Source organism: Chlorocebus sabaeus, chromosome 25 (genome assembly GCF_047675955.1).
Source record: "Chlorocebus sabaeus isolate Y175 chromosome 25, mChlSab1.0.hap1, whole genome shotgun sequence".
Taxonomy (NCBI): domain Eukaryota; kingdom Metazoa; phylum Chordata; class Mammalia; order Primates; family Cercopithecidae; genus Chlorocebus; species Chlorocebus sabaeus.
In genome coordinates this window covers 79,548,227-79,570,089 of record NC_132928.1, presented here as the reverse complement: position 1 = coordinate 79,570,089, position 21,863 = coordinate 79,548,227, and the positions used below count along the sequence as shown (strand labels likewise).

The 21,863-nt window shown below is 40.7% G+C and overlaps 1 protein-coding gene across 2 annotated transcripts in view; it reads left to right on the top strand.

Annotated features, from left to right (window-relative positions):
• OPN3 (opsin 3) overlaps positions 1 to 21,863 on the top strand; it is a 47,319-nt gene that overhangs the window by 16,559 nt on the left and 8,897 nt on the right. The window contains exon 2 of one of the 2 annotated variants that reach the window (XM_007989938.3): positions 139 to 350. In XM_007989938.3, coding sequence (XP_007988129.2) covers positions 139 to 350 — 212 coding nt within the window. Of the gene's footprint in view, positions 1 to 138; positions 351 to 19,393; positions 19,714 to 21,863 lie in introns of both variants that reach the window. The other variant, XM_007989937.3, reaches the window with a different exon arrangement.

The window sequence follows — 21,863 nt, the reverse complement described above, 5'->3', positions numbered from 1 at the left end:
CATTTCTACAGTATATAAACAGAGTAGTCCTACTAGGGAAATCTAGGAATGCTTCAAAAAAGAAAAGGTGTTTCTGCTTAGCCCTGGTGGTTGAGAAGGATTTCCGTGGGCTGATACGAGGAACAACACCCCGTGTAGGAAGAAGAGCAGAAACAGGCATGGAGGCATTGAGGACACAGTCTGCATGGCAGGAGCATGGAGTGCCGGACCTGGCGTGGAGAGGCAGGACAGGTGGAAGAGGGTCCACAGTGTCGGGAGCGTGGAGTGCCTGGCCTGGCGTGGAGAGGCAGGACAGGTGGAAGAGGGTCCACAGTGTCTGGAGCATGGAGTGCCCGGCCTGGCGTGGAGAGGTAGGACGGGTCGAAGAGGGTCCACAGTGTCTGTAACCTTGAATAACTTGCTAAGATTTGAGGACTTTTATTCAGTGGATGAGGTACTATGGAAGGTTTTTCTTGATAAGACATGTTTCAAAGGTTAGCCTGGTGACAGGGGAGAGGAGGCTGGGAGAAAGGTGTGGATACTGGAGGCAAGTGACTGGCAATGAGGAAGAATGTAATAAGGCCTGGAGAGGGCAGAACGAAGGGAATGAAAGAGGCAGAGAACAATTTAAAGACAGAAATACAGGATCTAGAAAATGTCTACAAGTTAGGTAGAGAGGGAAAGGAATCGAGAATGTCTGAAATTTCAGCTTTGGTATCTGAATGTATGTAATTCGTTTAACTGGAAACAGGGTTTGAGGAAAAGCAAATGGATTAGTTTTGGTCATACAGGGTGATCAGTAGATAGCTCTGGAAGATCTTGGAGGGCTTTGTATGCCATTCTAAGGAATTCTGACTACTTTATCCTAGTGGAGAAGCACCTAATGGTATTAAATAAGGAAATAGATTGCATTTGCTTTTCTTTGTGTCTGTATGGAAGACGAATCAAGGAGAGGCAAGAATGGAGAAGGGTGATCAGACAGAAGGCTATTAAAATAGTTCGGCAAGAGATGGTGAGAGTCTGAATTAGGGCAATAGTAGTCAGGACAGCAGAGGACAGATTTGAGAACTGTTGAGATAAATTAGCCTGACTTAGTGATTGACTGAATGGGAGTACTGCAAAAATGGAAGAGAAATCAGAAGAAAATTAATAGCTGTGGACTTGGTAATGCAAACATGGTACCCTGTCTGATTTGGCATAGTAACTCCCACCCCTGGATTAGTCCTGAGCCATAAAGATTGTCCTTTTTTTTTTTTTTTTTTTTTTTTTTTTTTTTTTTTTTTTTTAAGATTTCTAGGTATAGACATAAAAAAAAAAAAAATCCTCCTGGGCTTCTGAAAGCTCAGGGATTTGAGTCAGAGTGTGCCAGTACTTTGATTGCCAGGGAGTCGTCTGTCCAAATACAAAGAAACTAAGCCAGTGATGGGAGGAGAGAGCCAAAGCCCTGATGGCATTGCTTCAGGCCCCTAGATGACGCGGCCCACATATTTCTGTACTGGACACTATGCTTAAAGCCAGTGCCACTTTGGACTTGCCAGTTACATAAGATTACCCACTTACTTGCTCCTTAAAGGGAAAAAGCATGCGGTATGGAAATAGCAGATGATGCAGAAGAGAGAAGTGTTATAGAAGCCAAGAGGAATTTCAGCAAGAGCGTGGGCCAAAGTGTTAACATTGCAAAGAGACTGGGTAAAACCAATGTTTTAGCAGTTGATTTATCAATTGATGAAATTCTAGAACAATGGTTTTAAACTGAAGACTGCTAATGAATTGAATGGGCACCTCTTTAAAATGCGGATCACCAGGCCGCACTCCTGCATTGTGGGTCAGTAGGTACACAGAGGACTATCGTAACCGATTCCTGAGTGGGTAGTGGGTTGTCATGCATTGTGACATAAATAAGAGGGAATCAAACAAGTATCAGATGATATGGTAGCGAGATTTAATTTCTCTTCTGGTGAGTATTTTGGCAAGTTACATGAAAGCATTAAAATTTTGCACACCTTCTTACCTAACAATTATATTGTCAAGAATTTAACCTAAGGAGATAATCATGAATGCATATAAATATATAGCTACACTGATTATAATGTCCATAGCTAACACTTAGTGTTAGGTACTGTGATAAGAGCTTTATGCATATTAATGAACTCTTTATTTTTCTCTCAACTCGGTGAGGTAGATAGATATATCAGCACTCCATTTTACATTTAGAAAATTAAAGCACCAGGAGATTAATTTGTTCAAGGTGACACAAAAAGTGGAGGATATGGAACCTAAACCCAGTGCCCTTGATCACTATGTCTCACTCTGTCTTCCCACAGTACTGTTAGAGGAGTGAAACATTGAAAGAAATTCAAAAGTCCTCAGTTTGAAGCCTGAGAGAGCACATATTCCAGAAATCAACATACCACCAAGCAAATCATTCAGGACCTACACGCTGGAAACACTCTTTACCCTGCCTCTCCCCAGAAGATGATCAGAACTGATCCCGTAGTACCTCACATTCCTGCGAAAATCAGTTGATGCCAGAAGGGAGAACCTCTCCAGTTGGCCATGCCTGGCCTCACATCTCTTTATGACCCATTATATTTATTGATCTGTTCCAATCCTGAGCTTCCAATGTACACCCCCTGGATCCTCCCTTCATGAGCAGTACATTCCCCTATAACTTCCACATCTTTGCACATTTCTCTACCTCCTTACTTTAACTTAACCCTGGCTGCCCCCAAGAACCTTACTTTCCCACCTCTCCCAGCTGTGTTTTCCTTAACACCAGGTATGCCCCAGGGGCAGGTAGTGGAATAGGTGACTCATTAAGTATCACTGCTGCTTTTGAAGCATTACTCCCTCATTCTATAAAACCCTCTGCTTCATCAACACTCTCCCAACGTGAGGTTGCAAAATTGAACTCACATTTGTCACACAGATGTGCAGGGAATATAAAACTTTAGCTATCACCTCTCGTTCACAGCCTTAACTCTCCTTTCTGGATCATTCCCATCAGTTGACAAACCAAGCCACCATCCCTAGTTGTCCCTTGACTTATGACTGTATTATTTCTTCAAAGAGCCAGTCTTCTGATTGTCTACTACTTGCACCTCTATATCCTCAGTGAATTTTATTTTGTAATTTTCTTAAAAGCTTTTAAATATAGAAAAATACAAAGAATAATACAGTAAGAGTCCATGTATCTTCTACCCATTGAGCAAAGACTAATATTTCTGTATTTGTTTTAATCTAAAGAATTAAAATGTTGCAGATAAAATTCACACCTATGTATTTCCTCCATTCCATTTTACCTCCTTCCTCCCAGAGGTCACCAACATGAATTTAAGGTGAATCCAAGCAATGCTTCCATCCTTTTGTTCATGGTTTATTTACACATTTCTCCCGTTTGATGGAGATCCATTTCCTGTTTTTCAGTATAATATAATGCTTCAGAGTATATATTTATACACATTTCTTCCTGCCCAATGCACAGAGTTTCTCTAGGGCCATGCTGTCTGATATGATAACTGCTAGTCACATGTGTCTCTTGAGCTCTTGAAATGTAGCTAGTTTATACTGAGATGTAAGTGTAACATATTCATTAGATTTCCAAGACTTTGTATGAGAAAAATATAAAATATCTCAATAATTTTGTATTGATTACAAATTGAAATATTTTGCATATGTCAGTGTCTTAGTTCGAGCTGCTATAACAAAATACTGTAAAGTAGGTGGCTTATAAACATAGAAATTCATATTTCACAGTTCTGGAGGTTGGAAGTCTGAGATCAGGGTACCAGCATGGTTGGGTTCTGGTGAGGGCTCTCTTCCAGGTTAGTGTGCTTGCTTGTATTATCCTCACATGGCAGAAAGAGAACTAGAGTTAGCTCTCCGGCCTCTTATAACAGCACTAATCCCATTCACGAGGGCTCTGCCTTCATGGCCTAATCACCTTCCAAAGGTGTCACCTCATGCCATCACTTGGGGGGTTAGGATTTCAGCACATGCATTTGGGGGGACACAAACATCCAGTCCATACCAGTTGGGTACAATAAAATATGTTATTAAAGTTAATTGTATCTGTTTCTTTTTGCCTTTTAAAAAGTTAAATAATGTTTGTGGCTGACATTATATTTCTACTGAACAATGCTGCTCTAGGGTTTATAATTAAACCTGAAACTGCTAGGCATGTACATGCTGGGAAAATTTTCAGATTATTTTCAACTTCCCTTAGTCCTACCCTTTTTATTTAACACCTCCACCCCGCCCGCCCCCCGTAGTTCCCCAGTACTTGGTGAACTTTGCTCTGTCTGGGCTCCTCTGGCACTTAACATCTGTATGTCTCGTTTGGCATTTCAAATATGCAATTTCGTATTTTAGTTCGTTCTTTCATATTGCATTTTCCCCTTTACATCAAGGACCATATTTTATGACTTTGCTTCTCCAGAACTAAGCTCAGGGCCCTATACGTTAGAGCCACTCAAATATTTAAAGAAGATTTAGACACACCGGCCTGGTGACTGTCTGCTGTTAGACCGCGATTTGTCCTGGAACAATTTTATCTGATTTACTTAGAATATGCCGCAAGTTTCTTGTGCATCCAGGCTTCTGCTCTCCATAGTGTGAGAGAATTCCCTAGGAAGTAACATCAGTCTGTTTCATGATGAAGCTGCCCATGTCTCCCCAACAAGCTTCTCACTTCCTGATGGGTTCTGGAGTCTAGGGAACTGGCGAGGCCAGGGTGAACCTCAAGGGTGTTTAGTTCGATTTTTAAGAGCTTTTCATATGACATCACTTTCAGCCATTTTATGATATGCTGTGCCAGGTTCTATAAAATATGGCATTATTAGAGTTTATTGGACTATAAGAAGCAGCAGAATTGCAAAAGACAAGGAGATAGGTAAAGAGGAATAAAAGCTAGAAATGAGTAAAGTACAAAAATCAGAGCTGCCTATATAAACTAGAAAAGGTGCCCTTTCCTCAGGGCTGGCTCAGCCTGGTACCTGGACATCCGTACTGACCCTCTCAACGAGGGAGCCTTGTGCATAGCATTGCTTTTGGTGTCCTGTGCACTACTGTTTTGTGAAATGTTAATGCAAATGAATAGTTCAGTTCTTCTGTTGGGGCAATTTCCAAATTCCTAATATGCAGCCACTGAGCAGCAGATAGGGACAAAGGCAAGCAAGTTTTAGAGCCCGGTATGAAACAATCAGAAGGTTTATCCTGAAAGTTCTCAAGTTCCAAAGGATGAAGGAGTGTTGATATAGAAAGATCTCTGAAGAATGAAGGATTTCACACATGAAAGGCACCATAGCACTGAATTGTAAGTATGTACTGTTCTCTTGCCTGGAGTGATCCTCATTTATATCTGAAATATATGTCTATAAACTAGTCTGTCCACTGGAGGCTTGAGGTATATCTCTTTATTCTCTGTTTCTTAAAGATGTAGAAGGATTCTTAGATAAGATGAAATAAGCAAAAATAAATAAATACAAAAGTGGGTATGCAAAAAAATATGATACAATGAGCAAAGAGGAAAGCCTTAAACTGCTGAAACCCTAGCATACACGTGAAAGTCTTCTCATTGAAGAGAACTATTCCATAGAACACTAAAGTCCTTAAATATATTCTGAATTCTGTGCTGCTTCCTGGACAGAGACAGAATGATGGTGGTGTTGCTTTGCTGAAAACGATGAAGGTCAGCATGGACCAGAAATGGGCTGGCTGCAGAATCTGTCGGAGATGGGAGAGCGGGCACCCCTCTGCCATGCACCTCTTGGTGTGGGATTGAGACTAAAGGATTCAGAGGCATCTGGAGTGGTTTCTTGTGCTCCTGCACCAGTGATGGGAATTGAGGAGAACCTGGGGAATGAGCGAATAGTCAGAGAGATTATATTAAAGGAAATCTGATTTTAATCTTGACCCATTGTTCTGAAAGTCAGAATCATCAATGGTAACTTTTAAACATACAGATATTCAGGTTCTGACCCAGGCCTACTAGATCAAGTATTTTCAAAGGCAGAGCCTTGGAATCAGCATTTTAAACAGTCTCCTCAGGAGTTTTGTGTATAGCTATTTCAAAAGCTGGCGTTCGGAAACAGCATTCTTATGAAGGGAAAGAGACATGCTGCTCTGATCCAGAAGGTATTAAATTGAACATCAAAGACGAGAGTTAAGTTCATGTTAACCCCAATTTGACAGTGTGGAAGAGAAGCTTGAAATAGTAGAATGTGAATGGGTCTGGGAACTAGCCTTGTTCTAACACCTACTTTGTGGTCTTGGGGAAAATATCTCGTATTTGTGAAGTTTCCTTCTCCCACCTTCATAATTTTTTTAAAATTTTTTTTTAGTTCTTCGTTACTTGACATTCTCAGATCAGGATGACTAAGACTTTCAAGGAAATGAGATTTTTCTTGCCTATCCGAATTGTTCCACACTGGTCACCAATGTGGGTTTTGCTTTATACTCCAACGCCTCCACCTCACAAGTTTGTTTTAAACTTAAAGCATTTTGCCCGAGTATAGAACTGCACAGGCTATATAGCAATTATGTTTTTCCTTAGCATGTTATATATGACAAGCTGCTTCTCTCATTCCCTTCATGTGGTCCTGAGAGATCATATCACATTTTCTGGTTGATTAATTACTTACACACAATTATAGTAGAGCCCGTGATATTCATTCTTGAGAGAAGAGTCACACTCACCTCTGACTGTGTTTCCGTAATCTCCATTTGCATCAGCAGCAGGGTAATAGAAAATGACTTAAATGGAATCAGTGTTGTTATCACCTGCTCTAAAACCTAAACCCTGAGCTCCCTTGAGAGCTATGTAAATTATAAATGACGCAGTGAAGATTTAATTCAGTGCCTGTGAGATTCCCTCATATTTTTAATTTGCTCCTTTGGGATATCGGATTTTTTTCATTTGCTGCCAGGTTCATAATCTAGGAAGGAACACCTAGAAACTAGACTTATCATTGCAGGTCACAGAGCTGTTCCACAATTTATTCATGTATTGAATGTTTTCATAGAACTAAAAAGACCCCAAGCTTCACCATTGCTGAGAAACAACTTGCTTTGTGTAATCTTTTTGGGGAAAATCCAAATAGAGCTCCAAGCTCGCAGTCAGAAGATCTGGGTTCTCATTCAAACAGAACCTTCCTAGTCTTGTGACCTTAGGCTAGTCACGGATATCAGCCCCTTTTTTCACCCTCGCATTAAATGGGGACAATGAGACTTTCCTGCCTGACATGTCTGGAAAGATCTAATTAGAAAAATACATTTAAAAGTACTTTGAAAATTATAAAATATCATATGAAACAAAGTTATTATAATGTATTATCTTGATTAGAGAATAAGAGATGATCTAACAGGATTGTCATTTGACTTTACAACACTCATAAAATGAATGTTTTATAGATTTTTTAATAGTCAAAAATTATCATGTAAGGACTGTCAAATCATACTTTGAGTTGAAAAAGAGATCCTTTAGGTAAAATAGCAGAGAGTTGGCCTCATTTTATGTTCTTCTAACCTGTGTATTGCTAGTTTCCTAAGGAAAAAAAATTTTTTCATTGAAATGTCACTGTGGCTATTTCTAAGTAATGTTTCACCTGAGTTTGGTTAATTACAGGGATGACTCTGTTTACTCCAGGATTTTTCCTTGTTATTTGGGAAGAAACATGGTCGGTCATGTGTATATAACTTTTATCAGCAACAAATACGTAATAATCCCTTGTACTATTCTAGGTGCCAAAATGATGTCAAAATACAAAGACATATTTAAGTATGTCATACTTAAGTTTACAATTTAATTGGAGAGGTAAGACATGGTACACAGAATTGTACCAAAATACAGTTAAGTAGGAAATAGCAGCCATGAAGATAGTCTGTTTGTGTCGTGGATGGACAGAGTGAGGTGTGCACTAAGGAAGTTATAAATGGTGAAAGAGAAGGTTGACTAGGTAGTGCAAGAAATACACAGTTTCTTAATAGCCAGCATGCTACACGAAGGGAGCTTTGCAGGTCATTATTCTAGAAAGGGCTTTGTGAAAGTAATAAGATGATTATCTTAGCACACGTTCCCCACATATAAAGCCTAAGGCAAAGCATATATATGCTACTGATTTATTGGGGAGCATAATCCCAGGGAATCAAGAGTAAGGGAATAGAGGAAGAGGCAGGGAAGGGAGGAGGCCAAATCTGAGAGAGAGGATGCACCACTGAGCTGACCACAGAGGGTCACTGGGTCTTGCAGGACTCTTCAGAGAAACTACCTGATACTAATGCAGCTTGAAACAACCCACGGGATGAGAGGAGAGTGCAAGCAATCTAATCTCTGGCTTCTTCCTGTCTCCTGGCAATTGGTCCAGCTCTGCTCCTTGAGGTGTCAATGTCCCTTTGCTTCTAGGTTGGATCAGCCAGCTTCAGGCAGCCAGCCAGTAGGGAAGCCAGAGCATCTGTGGGTCCAGTGCAGCGAGGCACTATTTGCATGTAGGTATGCATTGGTGGTGACAGTGGCAGCAGCTGAAGCTTTGTAACTATAGTCATAGAGCCACCGCTGCTGGGAAGCAAGACAAATAGGGCCCACAGTTGGGAGTGGGGGCTTGTGAGTGGGGTCACGGAGATCTGGGATGGCACATAAATAGAGTCCAGTCAATGATTAATCTGGTATGTGGTTCCCAGGAGGATGACAAAGGCTGCAGAAACAAAAGAAATTTAGTCATAGATGGGTGACAGCAGTCATTTGTGGAATATGAACCTGCACTAGAATAGTGGGAATGGTATGAGGCATGGAAATGAATTTAGAAATGTTTCCCAAGAAAGGTTTTCTGTTGGTTTTAAAAGCACATACGAGACAGGGGAGAGAGGAATGGGAAGACTAAGCAAAGCAATGTGTTCCTAAAGCGGATCAGAGTCTGATGCAGTTTTCTTGAGCATACTGTGGTGGGTTATCATAAAACCCAGATTGCTGTGTTCATGAAATAATTTTAAGTGTTGGAAACAAAGTGTATGCCTCCCATTTTATCTGTGGTACCACAACTTCACACTTTTATTCTATGAGTGCAGTTGATTTAGGATTAGAATTTAGAATTCTCAGTTCCTGTTAGGTGCTTTCATCCAACTGGTGTGTGTGTTTGTGTGTGTGTGTTTATTTGTTTTAGACTTTGGCCTCATTGTGCTTATGTTTGTGATTCTTCTGAACCTTAATTAATTCCACAGAGAAGTTACTTTATATTCAAACTGTTTTTTCCCACTCAGCCCATAGAGTCTGGTCATAATGGATATTTCTTGGGTCTCTTAGTGTAATAATGATCTTTTTTTTCATTGTTAACCATCTTGTTCCATATCCTTTCCTGCCGAACAGAGGCAGAAGTGTGGAAAAAGTTCTAATGAGGTCCTATTCCAAGATAGGGCACTCCTTTTCCTTGGTTACGGTATGTGAAGTTTAGGCAGTTACTGGGAGGAAACAAACACCTAAAACTTTGTCAAATCAGAGGCAAGTCAAAGAGTCTAAGGCTAGGATATCTATCCAAATGGGACTATAGGCAGAAAATAAGCCAAGTTTGAAGCCAGAATGGTCAGAGGACAAGGGGAACTGATATTAAAAGAACCAAAGATAACAGAGGGAAGATAAGCCCGGAATGATTTCCAAGTCACTGCACAGGTGCCCAGTGTAGCCTCGGAGAAGATGCTCATGGCGAAAAAAGTCCGTGTGCTTTAACAACTATGTCAACTATTTGCCCCTGTGTCCCCTGTTAGAAAAAAGAAGTCACTAAGTTTAATAGAAAAAAAGATTCAACGCATGTGAAATACCACTGAAGGATAGCATGACTGACCACAACGGAAACAACAGTGCAGCATTGTAAACTGTGAGCAGCTAGCCACAGACCACAGCATGCGGCCTGCCTCATTCAGTCGTTCTCTTCTGGTAGTCATTGGCCCTCTCTTAAGGGGGCTCTCAGTTTTAAACGCACTGCAAGCATTTGGGTAGTTATGACACACAAGGGTCAGAAATAAATTTCTGTATAAGTTGATTACCTGAAATCATAATTTTTTTAAAATTTTGAGGCGGAGTTTCACTCTGTCACCCAGGCTGGAGTGCACTGCCATGATCTCGGCTGACTGCAACCTCCACCTCATGTGTTCCAGCCATTCTTCTGCTTCAGCCTCCCAAGTAGCTGGGACTACAGGTGCACACCACCAAGCCCGGCTAATTTTTGCATTTTTATGTAGAAACAGGGTTTCACCATGTTGGCCAGGCTGGTCTCAAACTCCTGACCTCAGGTGATCTGCCCGCCTTGGCCTCCCAAAGTGCGGGGATTACAGGCATGAGCTACCACACTGGGCCTGAAATCATAGTTTTTTAACCCATGGAAAGGGTTTGAACTTTGATGTTGTGCTGGGTTTCCTTTGGAACTGAGTCATTGTGCACTAAACATGAAGACTACTGAACATGAAAAATTTAATAGACATCTAGTAAATGTCTAAAAACATATATAATAAAAACCAACCATCATTTTGGTGGTTGTAGCAAACTGCTTTTATTGGTCAAATGGAAAGCACTCATTCTGACAGCTGAGAGATATTATTCAAATGAAGGTAGTCTTTCATTTTCTCTAAAATTCTTCAATTTAAGAATATTGAGTTTAAAAAATGACTTCTTTTGATATCAAAGGTGGACATGGTTACAGAACATATGTAGCATATAATGGATTAAATATGCTTTCTGTAGAGACTCTACATCACTAATATAAAATTTTTGATAATTCTCAAAGGAGAATTAGAAAACAAGTATAGCACAGCATGGACTTGGGAAGCAGACTGTGTGATTTGAGTCTTGGCTCTTTTATTTTTTAGCTTGTGACCTTGGCAAATGACTAAACCATTTTTGCCTCAGTTTCTTCATCTGTAAAATGGGAATTGTAATTATAATTTCTACATGTCTCACAGAGTTGTTACGAAGATTAAATGAGATAACACAGGCAAACTACTTAGAACAGTCCTAGTAAGTACTCTCTATAAGTGTTAGTGGACTGAAATTACTATTGTCAATTAAATAAAAAGGAGGAGGGAAACTTTCTCAACAAATAAGCACTATAAACAAGATTTCAAAGAAGAATTGGTTACTTGCTTAAAAGAACAAGCTTTTTCAGGCATACTAAATTTACCGGTTTTCTTTAATATTGTTCAAATATGAGTAGATATTATAGGATCAACAGGATGGTATGCCAGCTGCATGGTAACAGCCATGATTGAGTGGGTGCTGAGTGAGAAGATGGGAGGAGACCCTGAAATTCATCTCCCTGGGGGGTTCTGGGCTGGGATTTTTAAGGGGACCATGAGGAGAAAGGGGATGGGAAATTGGGGTCATTGATTGGTTGGGGTACATGGGGATGAAATCATCAGGATGTGGAAACTGCATTCTTTGGTGAGTCAGCTTCTCGTGGGATCCTTCAGGCAAGCTGATGTCAGTAGTTTCACTGGTACGTAGGACCTGAAAGAATATCTCAAACAGAAAACTTAACATTATATAATGTTCAAGCTGTTATCTATAGAGCAGTTAAGGGGAATTAGAATTTTGTCACAGGGTCTACGTGATTCTGGGACAAGAGGCAAACAACTACAAGGAAGCAGGTCAGAGAGCAAGCTGACCTCATAATCCAGGTGAATGTGCCGCAGGCTTGGTTTCTTTCACATTCCCCTTGTCCCTTTTTCCTTGATTAATTTTATAAAGCTTCTAGGGATGGTTTCATAAAGACCACTACTTAGTAAAGTAGCATCTTTATTAAGCAATCTTCATAGAGTTTTGTTTCCATTACTATCTGTGAACAAAAATAGTTAAACTGCATCTTTTAAAATTGCTATAAATCGATATATTTTTGAATGAGCAAAATTTTCATTAATTTGAGAAAAATGTATGCACTTAGTTTGGAAGATTTTACTGTGTGCTCATCCACCCTGCCAGCTCACAAGACCACAAGACAGGTATTTACAATTGCCCCATTTTATAGGTAGAGAATCTGAAATACAGTCCATCCAGATACTCTTCAAAATGATCCAGAGAATCTATGATGACATAAGTTATCCCCTAATCGTCTTCACTTCCAAATTTACTTCTCTCTCATTTCTTTTCTAAGTCAATGCAACATCATCTATTAATTATAACAAACCAGTAACCCAAGACTTCCTTTGATTCTTCTCCATTCATTCCCACAGCCAACAAAGATTAACTTCCTTAAATATGGTGGACCTTCCTCGTCTCTCCTTCCCTAGTGCCACTGCATCGGTTTCATTCCTTATCACAGTAACCATATTTCTCCACTAGGTTTCCCTAGAACCAGGCTTGGCGCACAATCCGTTTTCCTCATTGCAGTCCAAGGGAACTTCCCATGAGGAAAATCTCCAAAAGCAAAATCAAAAGACAATAAAATTCTCTAGAATTGTACAGCGATGGAAGTGAATAAAAACGACTTAATAGCTCCTCAGAGCCCTCGGGACACATTCCAAGCTCCACGCATGGCATTTAAGGGTTTTCCTAGGAGAGTCCTTAGTCTTTTCATTCTCTGTTTAGAATTCCGTCCTACCATTTGGAATTATTTGCAGGCACCCAAATGGTGCAAGCTCTGTCAGGTCTCCATGTATTTACATAAGCTGTTTTCTCTTCCTGAAATAGGATAAGAGGGTTGGCTGCCTCTTCCCCATCATTTTTTTTTTTTTTTTTTTTTTTAACCTCGTTAAAGTGTGCTTAATATCTAAGACTTACTCAGTTGGTACCTGCTTCCCACAGAAAATCTCCTGAGCTGGGTATTCCTCCTCCCACTATAGGCAGAGTTTCTCCTTCCACCACTTTCTCTGGATTGTGTGCTCCTTGAAGGCATAAGTTTTGTTATATTAAACTTTTTAATCTAGCAGGTAAGGATTAACAAGTCTGGGTCATGGCCTTTTTTGAAGCACGCTCTTCTGTTTAGTGTGAACTTGCTTACCCCAGTCTAGATACTTGAACTATAAATAAGCTATTCAATGTAGCCATCTAGTGACCAAAGTGAGAAAATAACTATATTATTGGGTAGTTGTACATTGATAGACACACCTTGCATTAATATTTAAGCTCCAGAGTCCTGTCCACTCCCATGCCTTCCACCCACTTTCTACTACTTAAAGCAATTTTGCTCCCAGATATTCAACTATTCAGTAATAATAATAATACCTTATGCATTACCACTTTACTAAACATATTTATATTCTCATTTAATACACGCCCACACCCACACGATGAGACAGCATTTTGGTACTATTATCCCTATTTTACTGGTGAGAAAATTGAGATTCCAGGACATTAATTAATTTTTCCATGGTCACATAGTAATTATGTGAAAAAAAATGAAACTGATCTGAAGTCAGATGACTTATTCATTAGGTAATATGGAGAAAACTGGAATTGAATACAGGACTTTTGGCCTCGAACACATTTCTCTATTATTGAATTTATCACATTGTTTTATAGTAGTTTAGTTCTCTGTTTATAATTCATCACTTTTTGTTATTGCCTAGCACAGTGCCTGACACACAGTATGTGTATGACGTGTGTTTTTTGATAAATATTGCAAATGAGTGTATAATCATTACATTATATCGGAAAGAACTGTTTGACTCAAACTGAAGCACAGAGTCGACATGTAAATATATTTTTTCACTTCTATGCTTTCACACATATTGTATCCTTGGCCTTGAAATATCCTCACTCTTGTCAACTTGATAAAATACTCCCATTCATCAATTCAAATGTTGCTTTCCCTTAAAACCTTTGCCAGTGGTTCCCCAGGCAGAGATAAGTACTTCCTACATTGCATTCTCCAGATCCCCAACACAGCTTTGTTTAACTCTTATCACATTCCTGTAATTATTTGCTTACACATCTGTCTTCTCCAGACTGAGATCTTTGGCAGCAATTCAGGCAGAAGGAATGGCGGTATCAAAGCTGCCAGCTGAGTGAACATGCCGGGCAGTTTGCAGCCTGGGCGTGGTGTGTATCCCGATGCAGCAAGCTTAGGCAAAGCCTAATGATATGCCAATGAGATTTGATTTTACAGACTGCTGTCTTCAAAACCGCTGGGGGTACATAAGCCCTTTCCAATGGTTCCAACTTTGAAAAGTTTGTATTACACAATTCTTTAAACTTAAGACAAAAAATGTAGATGTCACAGTTTAAATATGGTTGTATACATAGTTTTTCAAAATTCTATTAGGGAAAAGAGTAAGAAAAAGATGGAAGATCCCTGCTGTGGACCATGGATAGCCACGGAAGGCAGATTCAGCTTTGCGCCATCCCCTGTAGTGACTGACCTTCCCACCTCTTGGTCCCGGCTCCACAGCCAGAGTCCAAGGCACTCTTACAATAATTCAAGGAGGCTTCAGTTTTAGAAATGCCCATTTCATTCCTTTCTGTTCCTTAACACCTATTCCATCTTTTAGGACCCAAGTTAAGCTTTATCTCTGAATGAAGCCAGTAGTCCACTGGGATTTTACTTTTTCTGGTTTGTTTTTGCACCATAACTTTGACATATGATCACGTATCATCTTACATTGTTCTCAGTTGTGTGTGATATAAAAATACAGTATTGCAGTCTTCTTGAGAGTAGGGACCACGCGTATCTGGTTTCTCCAAAAGACCTACTCAGCACAGTGATGGGCACATACCTGATCAATCTGCAGCTTTGCAGTGAAGGCACAGACATCACTTCACCACTGGTAGAATTTGGGGAGAGGTAGAAGTCACCCTCTAGTGGCAGCAGGTGGTATTAAGACAAAATCACGGGATTTGGAGTAAGTCTTGGGTTCTCAAAACTGTCTCCACCACTTGTTGGTATAGACATCAATTACTTAACCCTTGGAGCCACAGACCTTCTTTCCAGAAGAGTGCATATCATATGTGGAGTGATGATCATGGGAGCTGGTGCATAACCGGCACCTAATTTGCAGCACTCATCATTCCCACTGCTTTTCAGTGTTCACGGAAATGGATGCACCATTTGAAGTTAGAATTTGGTTGTCTTCCTCATATCTGCTCATATACCATGTAGTTTTTATTTCCAGTAATAAGGCTTAACATCAGTTAAAGGTCTAAAGTAGTTGTAAAACAGTCCTTTCATTCTTATCCTCCTGGGAGAGTGCTGTGGGAATCAAATAGAACACAGCAATTAATTCCAACTCGAGACCAAAATTTGTTAGTAAATAAAGCATTGATGGGAGAAGGGCTGCATATTTTGCAAGGAAGATGTAGATTAGATCATCTCAGTTGGGTGACCCTCGAAGACTAAGTCAGTCTGACTGACGCTGCCACTCAGTGATATGCTCGTGCTATCAGGGAAGACTTAGGAAATACAAAGTTTGCTAGGTCTGTACTAACATGTCATGGTACATAACGACTGAAATCAGGCACCTGAAAGTCATTGTGCTCGCTGAGACACAGGCATGATCAAAAACTATATTAGTAAATGTTAAAGTCTCTTTGACCAACATAACCAGAAGGAAAATGTTCCTAACCTCTTGCACCCTGACTTATCACAAGGCTGGGGGTTTTCAGACTTCAGCTCTGAGTGCAATGGGTCTTTTCCTGACCCCCTGCCAGTACCAGCTGCATCCCTTTCTGTGTCCTTCCCACCATGCCTCATGTTATTCTCTATTCCCATGTTATTCATGTTATTCTCATGTTATTCTCTGTTCTTCATAGCACTGCCCGGATTTGCTTGTTTGATTTGTTTTTCTGTTGTCTCTCTTACCCACCGGACCTTAGGGCCGTGAGGGTTGGTTTCACTCACCTCTTTATGTGTATTTTCCAGCACAGTGACTGAAACAACACAAGCCATAAGTAATGACTAAATGAATGAATGAATATATGAACATGATATACTCATACCAGTTTATTTTACCAGCTTATTGCTTTCACCATAAGAACTCATTTATTCCTCTCTAAGGTACATTGAAATTTACTAATTTACAACAGTGTAATTATTTTTTACTGAGTTTTCTTGCCTATAAAAGAGTAGATCATATTCAGTGTAAATTAAAAGTTGAAGGCCAAACTATGTTTTAACACATAAAGGCAGTTATAAAAGTAAATACCATTATACTTAATAAGAAAGTTTGTAAACTACGTAAAACCAACAGTATTTCATTAGCATCAACTTATGTCATTATCTTTAGGTTTTTAGATATTTTTCTAGGAATAATATCAGGTAAAGAAATGATAATATCACTTTTTAGATAAGAATTTAATAAGGTAAAAATAGACTTCTGAATACAAAAGTCATCCACCTTGATACTCTCATTGCCCCATTAACCACTACTGTGGTTTGAATTTAAATCCATTATTTGCCATTATATTGTTACTTTCTTTTCTTTTCTTTTTTTCTCCTTCCTTCCTTCCTTCCTTCCTTCCTTCCTTCCTTCCTTCCTTCCTTCCTTCCTTCCTTCCTTCTTTCTTTCTTTCTTTGATGGAGTCTTGCTCCATCACCCAGGCTGGAGTGCAGTGGCACAATATCGGCTCACTGTAACCTCCGTCTCCGAGGTTCAAGCAATTCTCCTGTCTCAGCCTCCGAGTAGCTGGGATTACAGATGCATGCCACCGTGCCTGTTCGAGTTTTGTATTTTTAGTAGATATGGGTTTTCACCACGTTGGCCAAGCAGGTCTTGAACTCCTGACCTCAGGTGGTCTGCCCGCCTCAGCCTCCCAAAGTGTTGGGGTTACAGGTGTGAGCCACCACACTCAGCCTTATACCATTACTCTCTGAAGTATTTTCTTCCACTCTGTTCCAAAACCCAATCTTCTTCCGATCGCTTGAGTATTTAGTAAATATTCACTTATGTATTCAGTGAACATTTATTGGATGCCATGTATATGAGACACTGGGAATAATACTGCCCCACACCCTCCAAATCCCACAGAAGAACAGACCCATCATGGGATAAATGAATATTAACTATGTTATGCCAATTGCTTTCTGAGTCCAGGGCCTCTGTATTTCATACTTACATAATTGCAGAATCACTAGATGTTAAAATATGAAGGGATTTTAAATTTTATGAAAACAAAAAGGTCTAAGAGATTGTTTGATTTGCTGAAAGTTGCAGAGCTACTTCATGGGGAGCTGGGACTTGCCTCCGGGCCTCTTAACCTGTTTGCCGCCCACACCCTTTTCTCCCTTACTTCTCAGGAGACCAGTCTTATTTTCATTCTTCATTTGAACTGCTTTTCTTTCCATCTCTCTGTGTCCACTCATTCAACAAATATTTATGCTCCAGGAAGCTCACAACTTTATTATCTTCCCCACATCTCTTCATACACCCTGTGGTTTTTACTTCAGTTCATGTAATCACTCACTGTTCCTTAGGCAGGTTAGAAACCTCCAAGTTATTTTATTTGTTTATTTATTTATTTATTTTTTATTTTTAAATTTTGAATCAGAGTCTCACTCTTGTTGCCTAGGCTGGAGTGCCATGGCACGAACTCAGCTCACTGCAACCTCTGCCTCCCTGGTTCATACAATTTTCCTGCCTCAGCCTCCCAAGTAGCCAGGATTACAGGCTTCTGCCACCATGCCCAGCTAATATTTTGTATTTTTAGTAGAGACAGGGTTTCGCCATGTTGGCCAGGCTGGTCTTAAACTCCTGACCTCAGGTGATCCACCTGCGTCAGCCTCCTGAAGTGCTGAGATTACAGGTATGAGCCACCATGCCCAGCCAAAACCTCAAAGTTATTTTTAACTCCTCTCTCCCCTCATGCCTCACATTCGATAAACAGACAGATTCTGTTGATACAAGTTGCTAAATGTTTCTGGAATCCAGACTTTGTTGTTCATGCCTTTTAATGTCATCCTAGTTGAGGTCCCATCATGTCTTGCCTGCAGTTGCAATAGCCTTCAAGCTGGTTTCCATGTCCTCCAATCGTGTTTTAAATTCTCTACTACTGCTAGAATGAGCATCCATTTCAGAAGAAAAAGGAGGAGGAGGACAAGAGGAATTTAATTGTGTAAAAGGACAAGAGAGTAACAGATTTATAATTTATTATTTCATAGAGGAAAAGGTTAAAAAACAAAAAAAATTAAAATAACACAAATATTAGCTAGAAATTAAAAGCCTTTGTCAATGTGGCTCTCTCTAAGTTCCTCCTTCCATGTCCTATGAGCCCTGGCGTCTTTGAATCATCGTTTGTAGACCCCTTTGTGTCCTTTTACGTCTCCATGCCCCAGTACATATTTCTGCACTCTTCTTGGAATGTGCTTCTGCCTTGTGCGCAAATGCTTCCCTTTCTGTGTCTCCAATCCATTGTGTGGCAATTGTAGCATCCACACATTACATGGTCATTGTCAGTGTTTACACATGATACGTTCCCTTCAGACATCTAGAGTTCTGTCTCTTAGTCATCATTGGACATCCACTGCACAGTGGCTGACGCATAGTAGGTGCTTGTTAAGTGAGTACCTTACTGTCTGAAGGTGACAGAGAAATATACAAACAGTATCATTAAAGAGGACTTGTTGCAAAATAGCGGTGTACGTGAAGACCATGGAAGCCCAGAAGCACCCCCGACCCTTGTCAGCAATCCTCGCGTGTGAACAGTTTGTATGCTGACATCTGCTGGTAGCAGGCAGGTTACGGCCATCCTCCCCATCATTTTACTGCGACGTCATTCAGTTTGCGCTTTTGCAACCCTCTTTAACTTTAAAGGCTGACTCAGAGACAGCCAAGAGAAGGTAAACTAAAAGAGACACTTGCTCTAGTGACTCTCCCTCACTCGTTCTGGAATTTCTCTTCAGGAGAAAGTTTAATGCAATAGGAGCATCTTTGGGGTGGGGCTGATTTAGGGCTTTTAATTTTTGTCTAATCTTTGTTTTAATCTGCATGGCATTTTCCATTTTATGTTTTCTTTCTTTTCTTTTCTTTTTTTTTTTTTTTTTTTTTGAGACAAGATCTAGTGCCATCGTTCAGGCTGGTGTGCAATGGCACGATCTCAGCTCACTGCAACCTCGACCTCTCTGGGCTCCAGCAACCCTCCAGCCTCAGCCTCCTGAGCAGCTGGGACCACAGGCATGTGGCACCACATCTGGCTAATGTTTGTATTTTTTGTAAAGACAGGGCTTGCCATGCTGTCCAGGCTGGTCTCGAACTCCTAGGCTCAAGCAGTCCTCCCACGTCAGCCTCCCAAAGTGTTAGGATTACAGGCGTGAGCCACTGACTGCCCTTCTATGGTTCCTTTTATGGATAGCTGTTTTCAATAGAATTTCCTTGGGACTATAAGACACTGTTAGCACTCTCTCAGTCTCAGATAGTCTAAGGTATTTCCAGTGGAGAATGTATCACATCTCTTATGCCTGGTCTCCCCCCGCACCATGCTATACTTTTCCACTTTCTCTTCTTGCAGGGATTGTTTCCATTGCCACCCTAACTGTGCTGGCCTATGAACGTTACATTCGCGTGGTCCATGCCAGAGTGATCAATTTTTCCTGGGCCTGGAGGGCCATTACCTACATCTGGCTCTACTCACTGGCATGGGCAGGAGCACCTCTCCTGGGCTGGAACAGGTACATCCTGGACGTACACGGACTAGGCTGCACTGTGGACTGGAAATCCAAGGATGCCAACGATTCCTCCTTTGTGCTTTTCTTATTTCTTGGCTGCCTGGTGGTGCCTCTGGGCGTCATAGCCCATTGCTATGGCCATATTCTGTATTCCATTCGAATGGTGAGTTGAAGACTACAGATGCCCCCCTCCCAAACCACATCCAGGGTAGAAAATTTTGTGTGGAAAATAATGAAAGTCTTCCTGTGTCATCAGTAGTTGCCCAGAGGTAGAGCAGTTCTAGGGGACTTCCCATTTGGTTGAATTTTATGCTATGAGTCACTCTCTGGGAAGATCAATGCGGAATCGCATTTACTCTCTTTACATCCCTCTGTCAACCAAAAGAAGGAAAGAAAAAGCTTCTGACTGACAAAATCAGCAATCAAAAAACCCTACATTATCGAATACTCTTAAAATTTAAGAATTTAAAAAAGGGAGTTCCACACTTCCCATAACTTTGTTTATTCAAAGGTCATATGAATTTGACTAGAGAAAAGCATGGATGTTTTGTTTGGCAATCACACCAGAGTCATAAAGGGTAAGAACTGACCACAAACAGTTTCACGTCGGGTGCCAACAAGAACTTTCCAGTTTGAACTCAAACCCAGTGTGGAGCAGGCTCCATTTCCCAGTCTATTTTCAGCCATGGATGTTTCCTTCCCCATTCACTGATTCTTCCAACTCTGTTCTCTGCTTCCATCTCTAGTCTCTTGCTCACTCCGTCAAACCCCTCTAACTTTCACCTGTTTTTAAAATCGGACTTAGCTACATGCATCACTTTAAATAATTTGTTTCAGATTTCTTTATATATGCCAACTTTGTTAAAGACAAAATCCCTAGATCAGTTCAATCATCTATTTTCTCCGTGCCTGTAGTGAAACTGCAAAGAGGAGCTGGGGGAAAAAAAAAACACGTCTGTCCACACTTAGATGTCCTCTCAGCCTTGTTCTAGCAACCTTTCTATCCCTGTGTGTGTGGTCTAGTGTCTCCTCACTCTGACTATTACACAACCTCACTTCTCATTTTAATCTCTCGCCCTACTGTCTCCTCTCATTCATATCAAATTTATCGGACAAAACAAAGCCATTATCAAGGGTTCCTTTGACTCCTTACCTCTCTTTACACAAACCACTGATTCTTAGACCTCTCTCTCCAGTTACAGGGCGACAGGAGAGGTCTCCCAGGACCAACTCGATTCTGTATTCTGATTGCTCCCCCACCCGCTTCCGTGCCCCAGAGACACCTCTGAATAATTTTCTCTTTCACTTGTATGTTCACACTCTCCCTTACCACTGGTCCTTTCCCTTTAGCATATTACCAGGCTATTTTTTTTTTTTTTAATCACAATCTACTCTCAGCTCCCTCTAGCTATCACTTTATTTTTCTCTTTTTTGTCACTGCTAACTCAAAGAACCATTGATGACTCTTGGTGCCACATTGTCACTCAGTAAGCATGCATTTACCCAATATTTATTGAGCATATAAAATGTGCCAATTTCTTACTGTTAATAGACTGAATGTTTGTGTCCCTCTCAGATTCCTATGTGGAATCTCTAGCCACCAATGTGACAGTGTTTGGGGATGGGGCCTTGGGAGGTAATTAGGGTCAGAGGCGGTCATGAGGATGGGGCTCTGGTCTAATGGGATTAGGGGATTAGTGTTTTTGTAAGAAGAGATACCAGAGAGCTTGCTCTCTCTGTCTCTCTCTCTCTCTGTCTCTCTCTCTCTGTCTCTCTCTCTCTGTCTCTCTCTCTGTGTCTCTCTCTGTCTCTCTCTCTCTCTCTCTCTGTGTCTGTCTCTGTCTGTCTCTCTCTCTCTCTCTCTCTCTGTGTCTCTCTTTCTGTCTTCCCACATGTGCATAAATAAGAGATCATGGAAGCACACAGTGAGATAGCAGCCAAGAGAGGAGGCCTCAGAATGATACCTATCTTGTCAGCTACTCTACCTGGGACTTCCAGCCTCCAGAACTGTGAGAAATAAATTTCTATTGTAGTTCAGGGAGTTGGTAGTTTAGTAAGTTTATCTAGCACTTGTTCCTCAACTTAAGGCAAACTGGTGACTCCTTCCTCTACCGCACTGCCACTAATACAGCCCTCATTTCAGGTCATTGATGAGCTCCCAGATATGTGATCCCATGGACACATTTTTATTCCTTTCTAGCATCCTCAGCGTTTGAGACTATTGACAACTTCAACTTTCTTGTGATGTTCTCCTGCCATCGATTCTAGGGCGCCTTTCTCTGCTGTCTTTGTTGCTGACTCTCTGGCCCCATC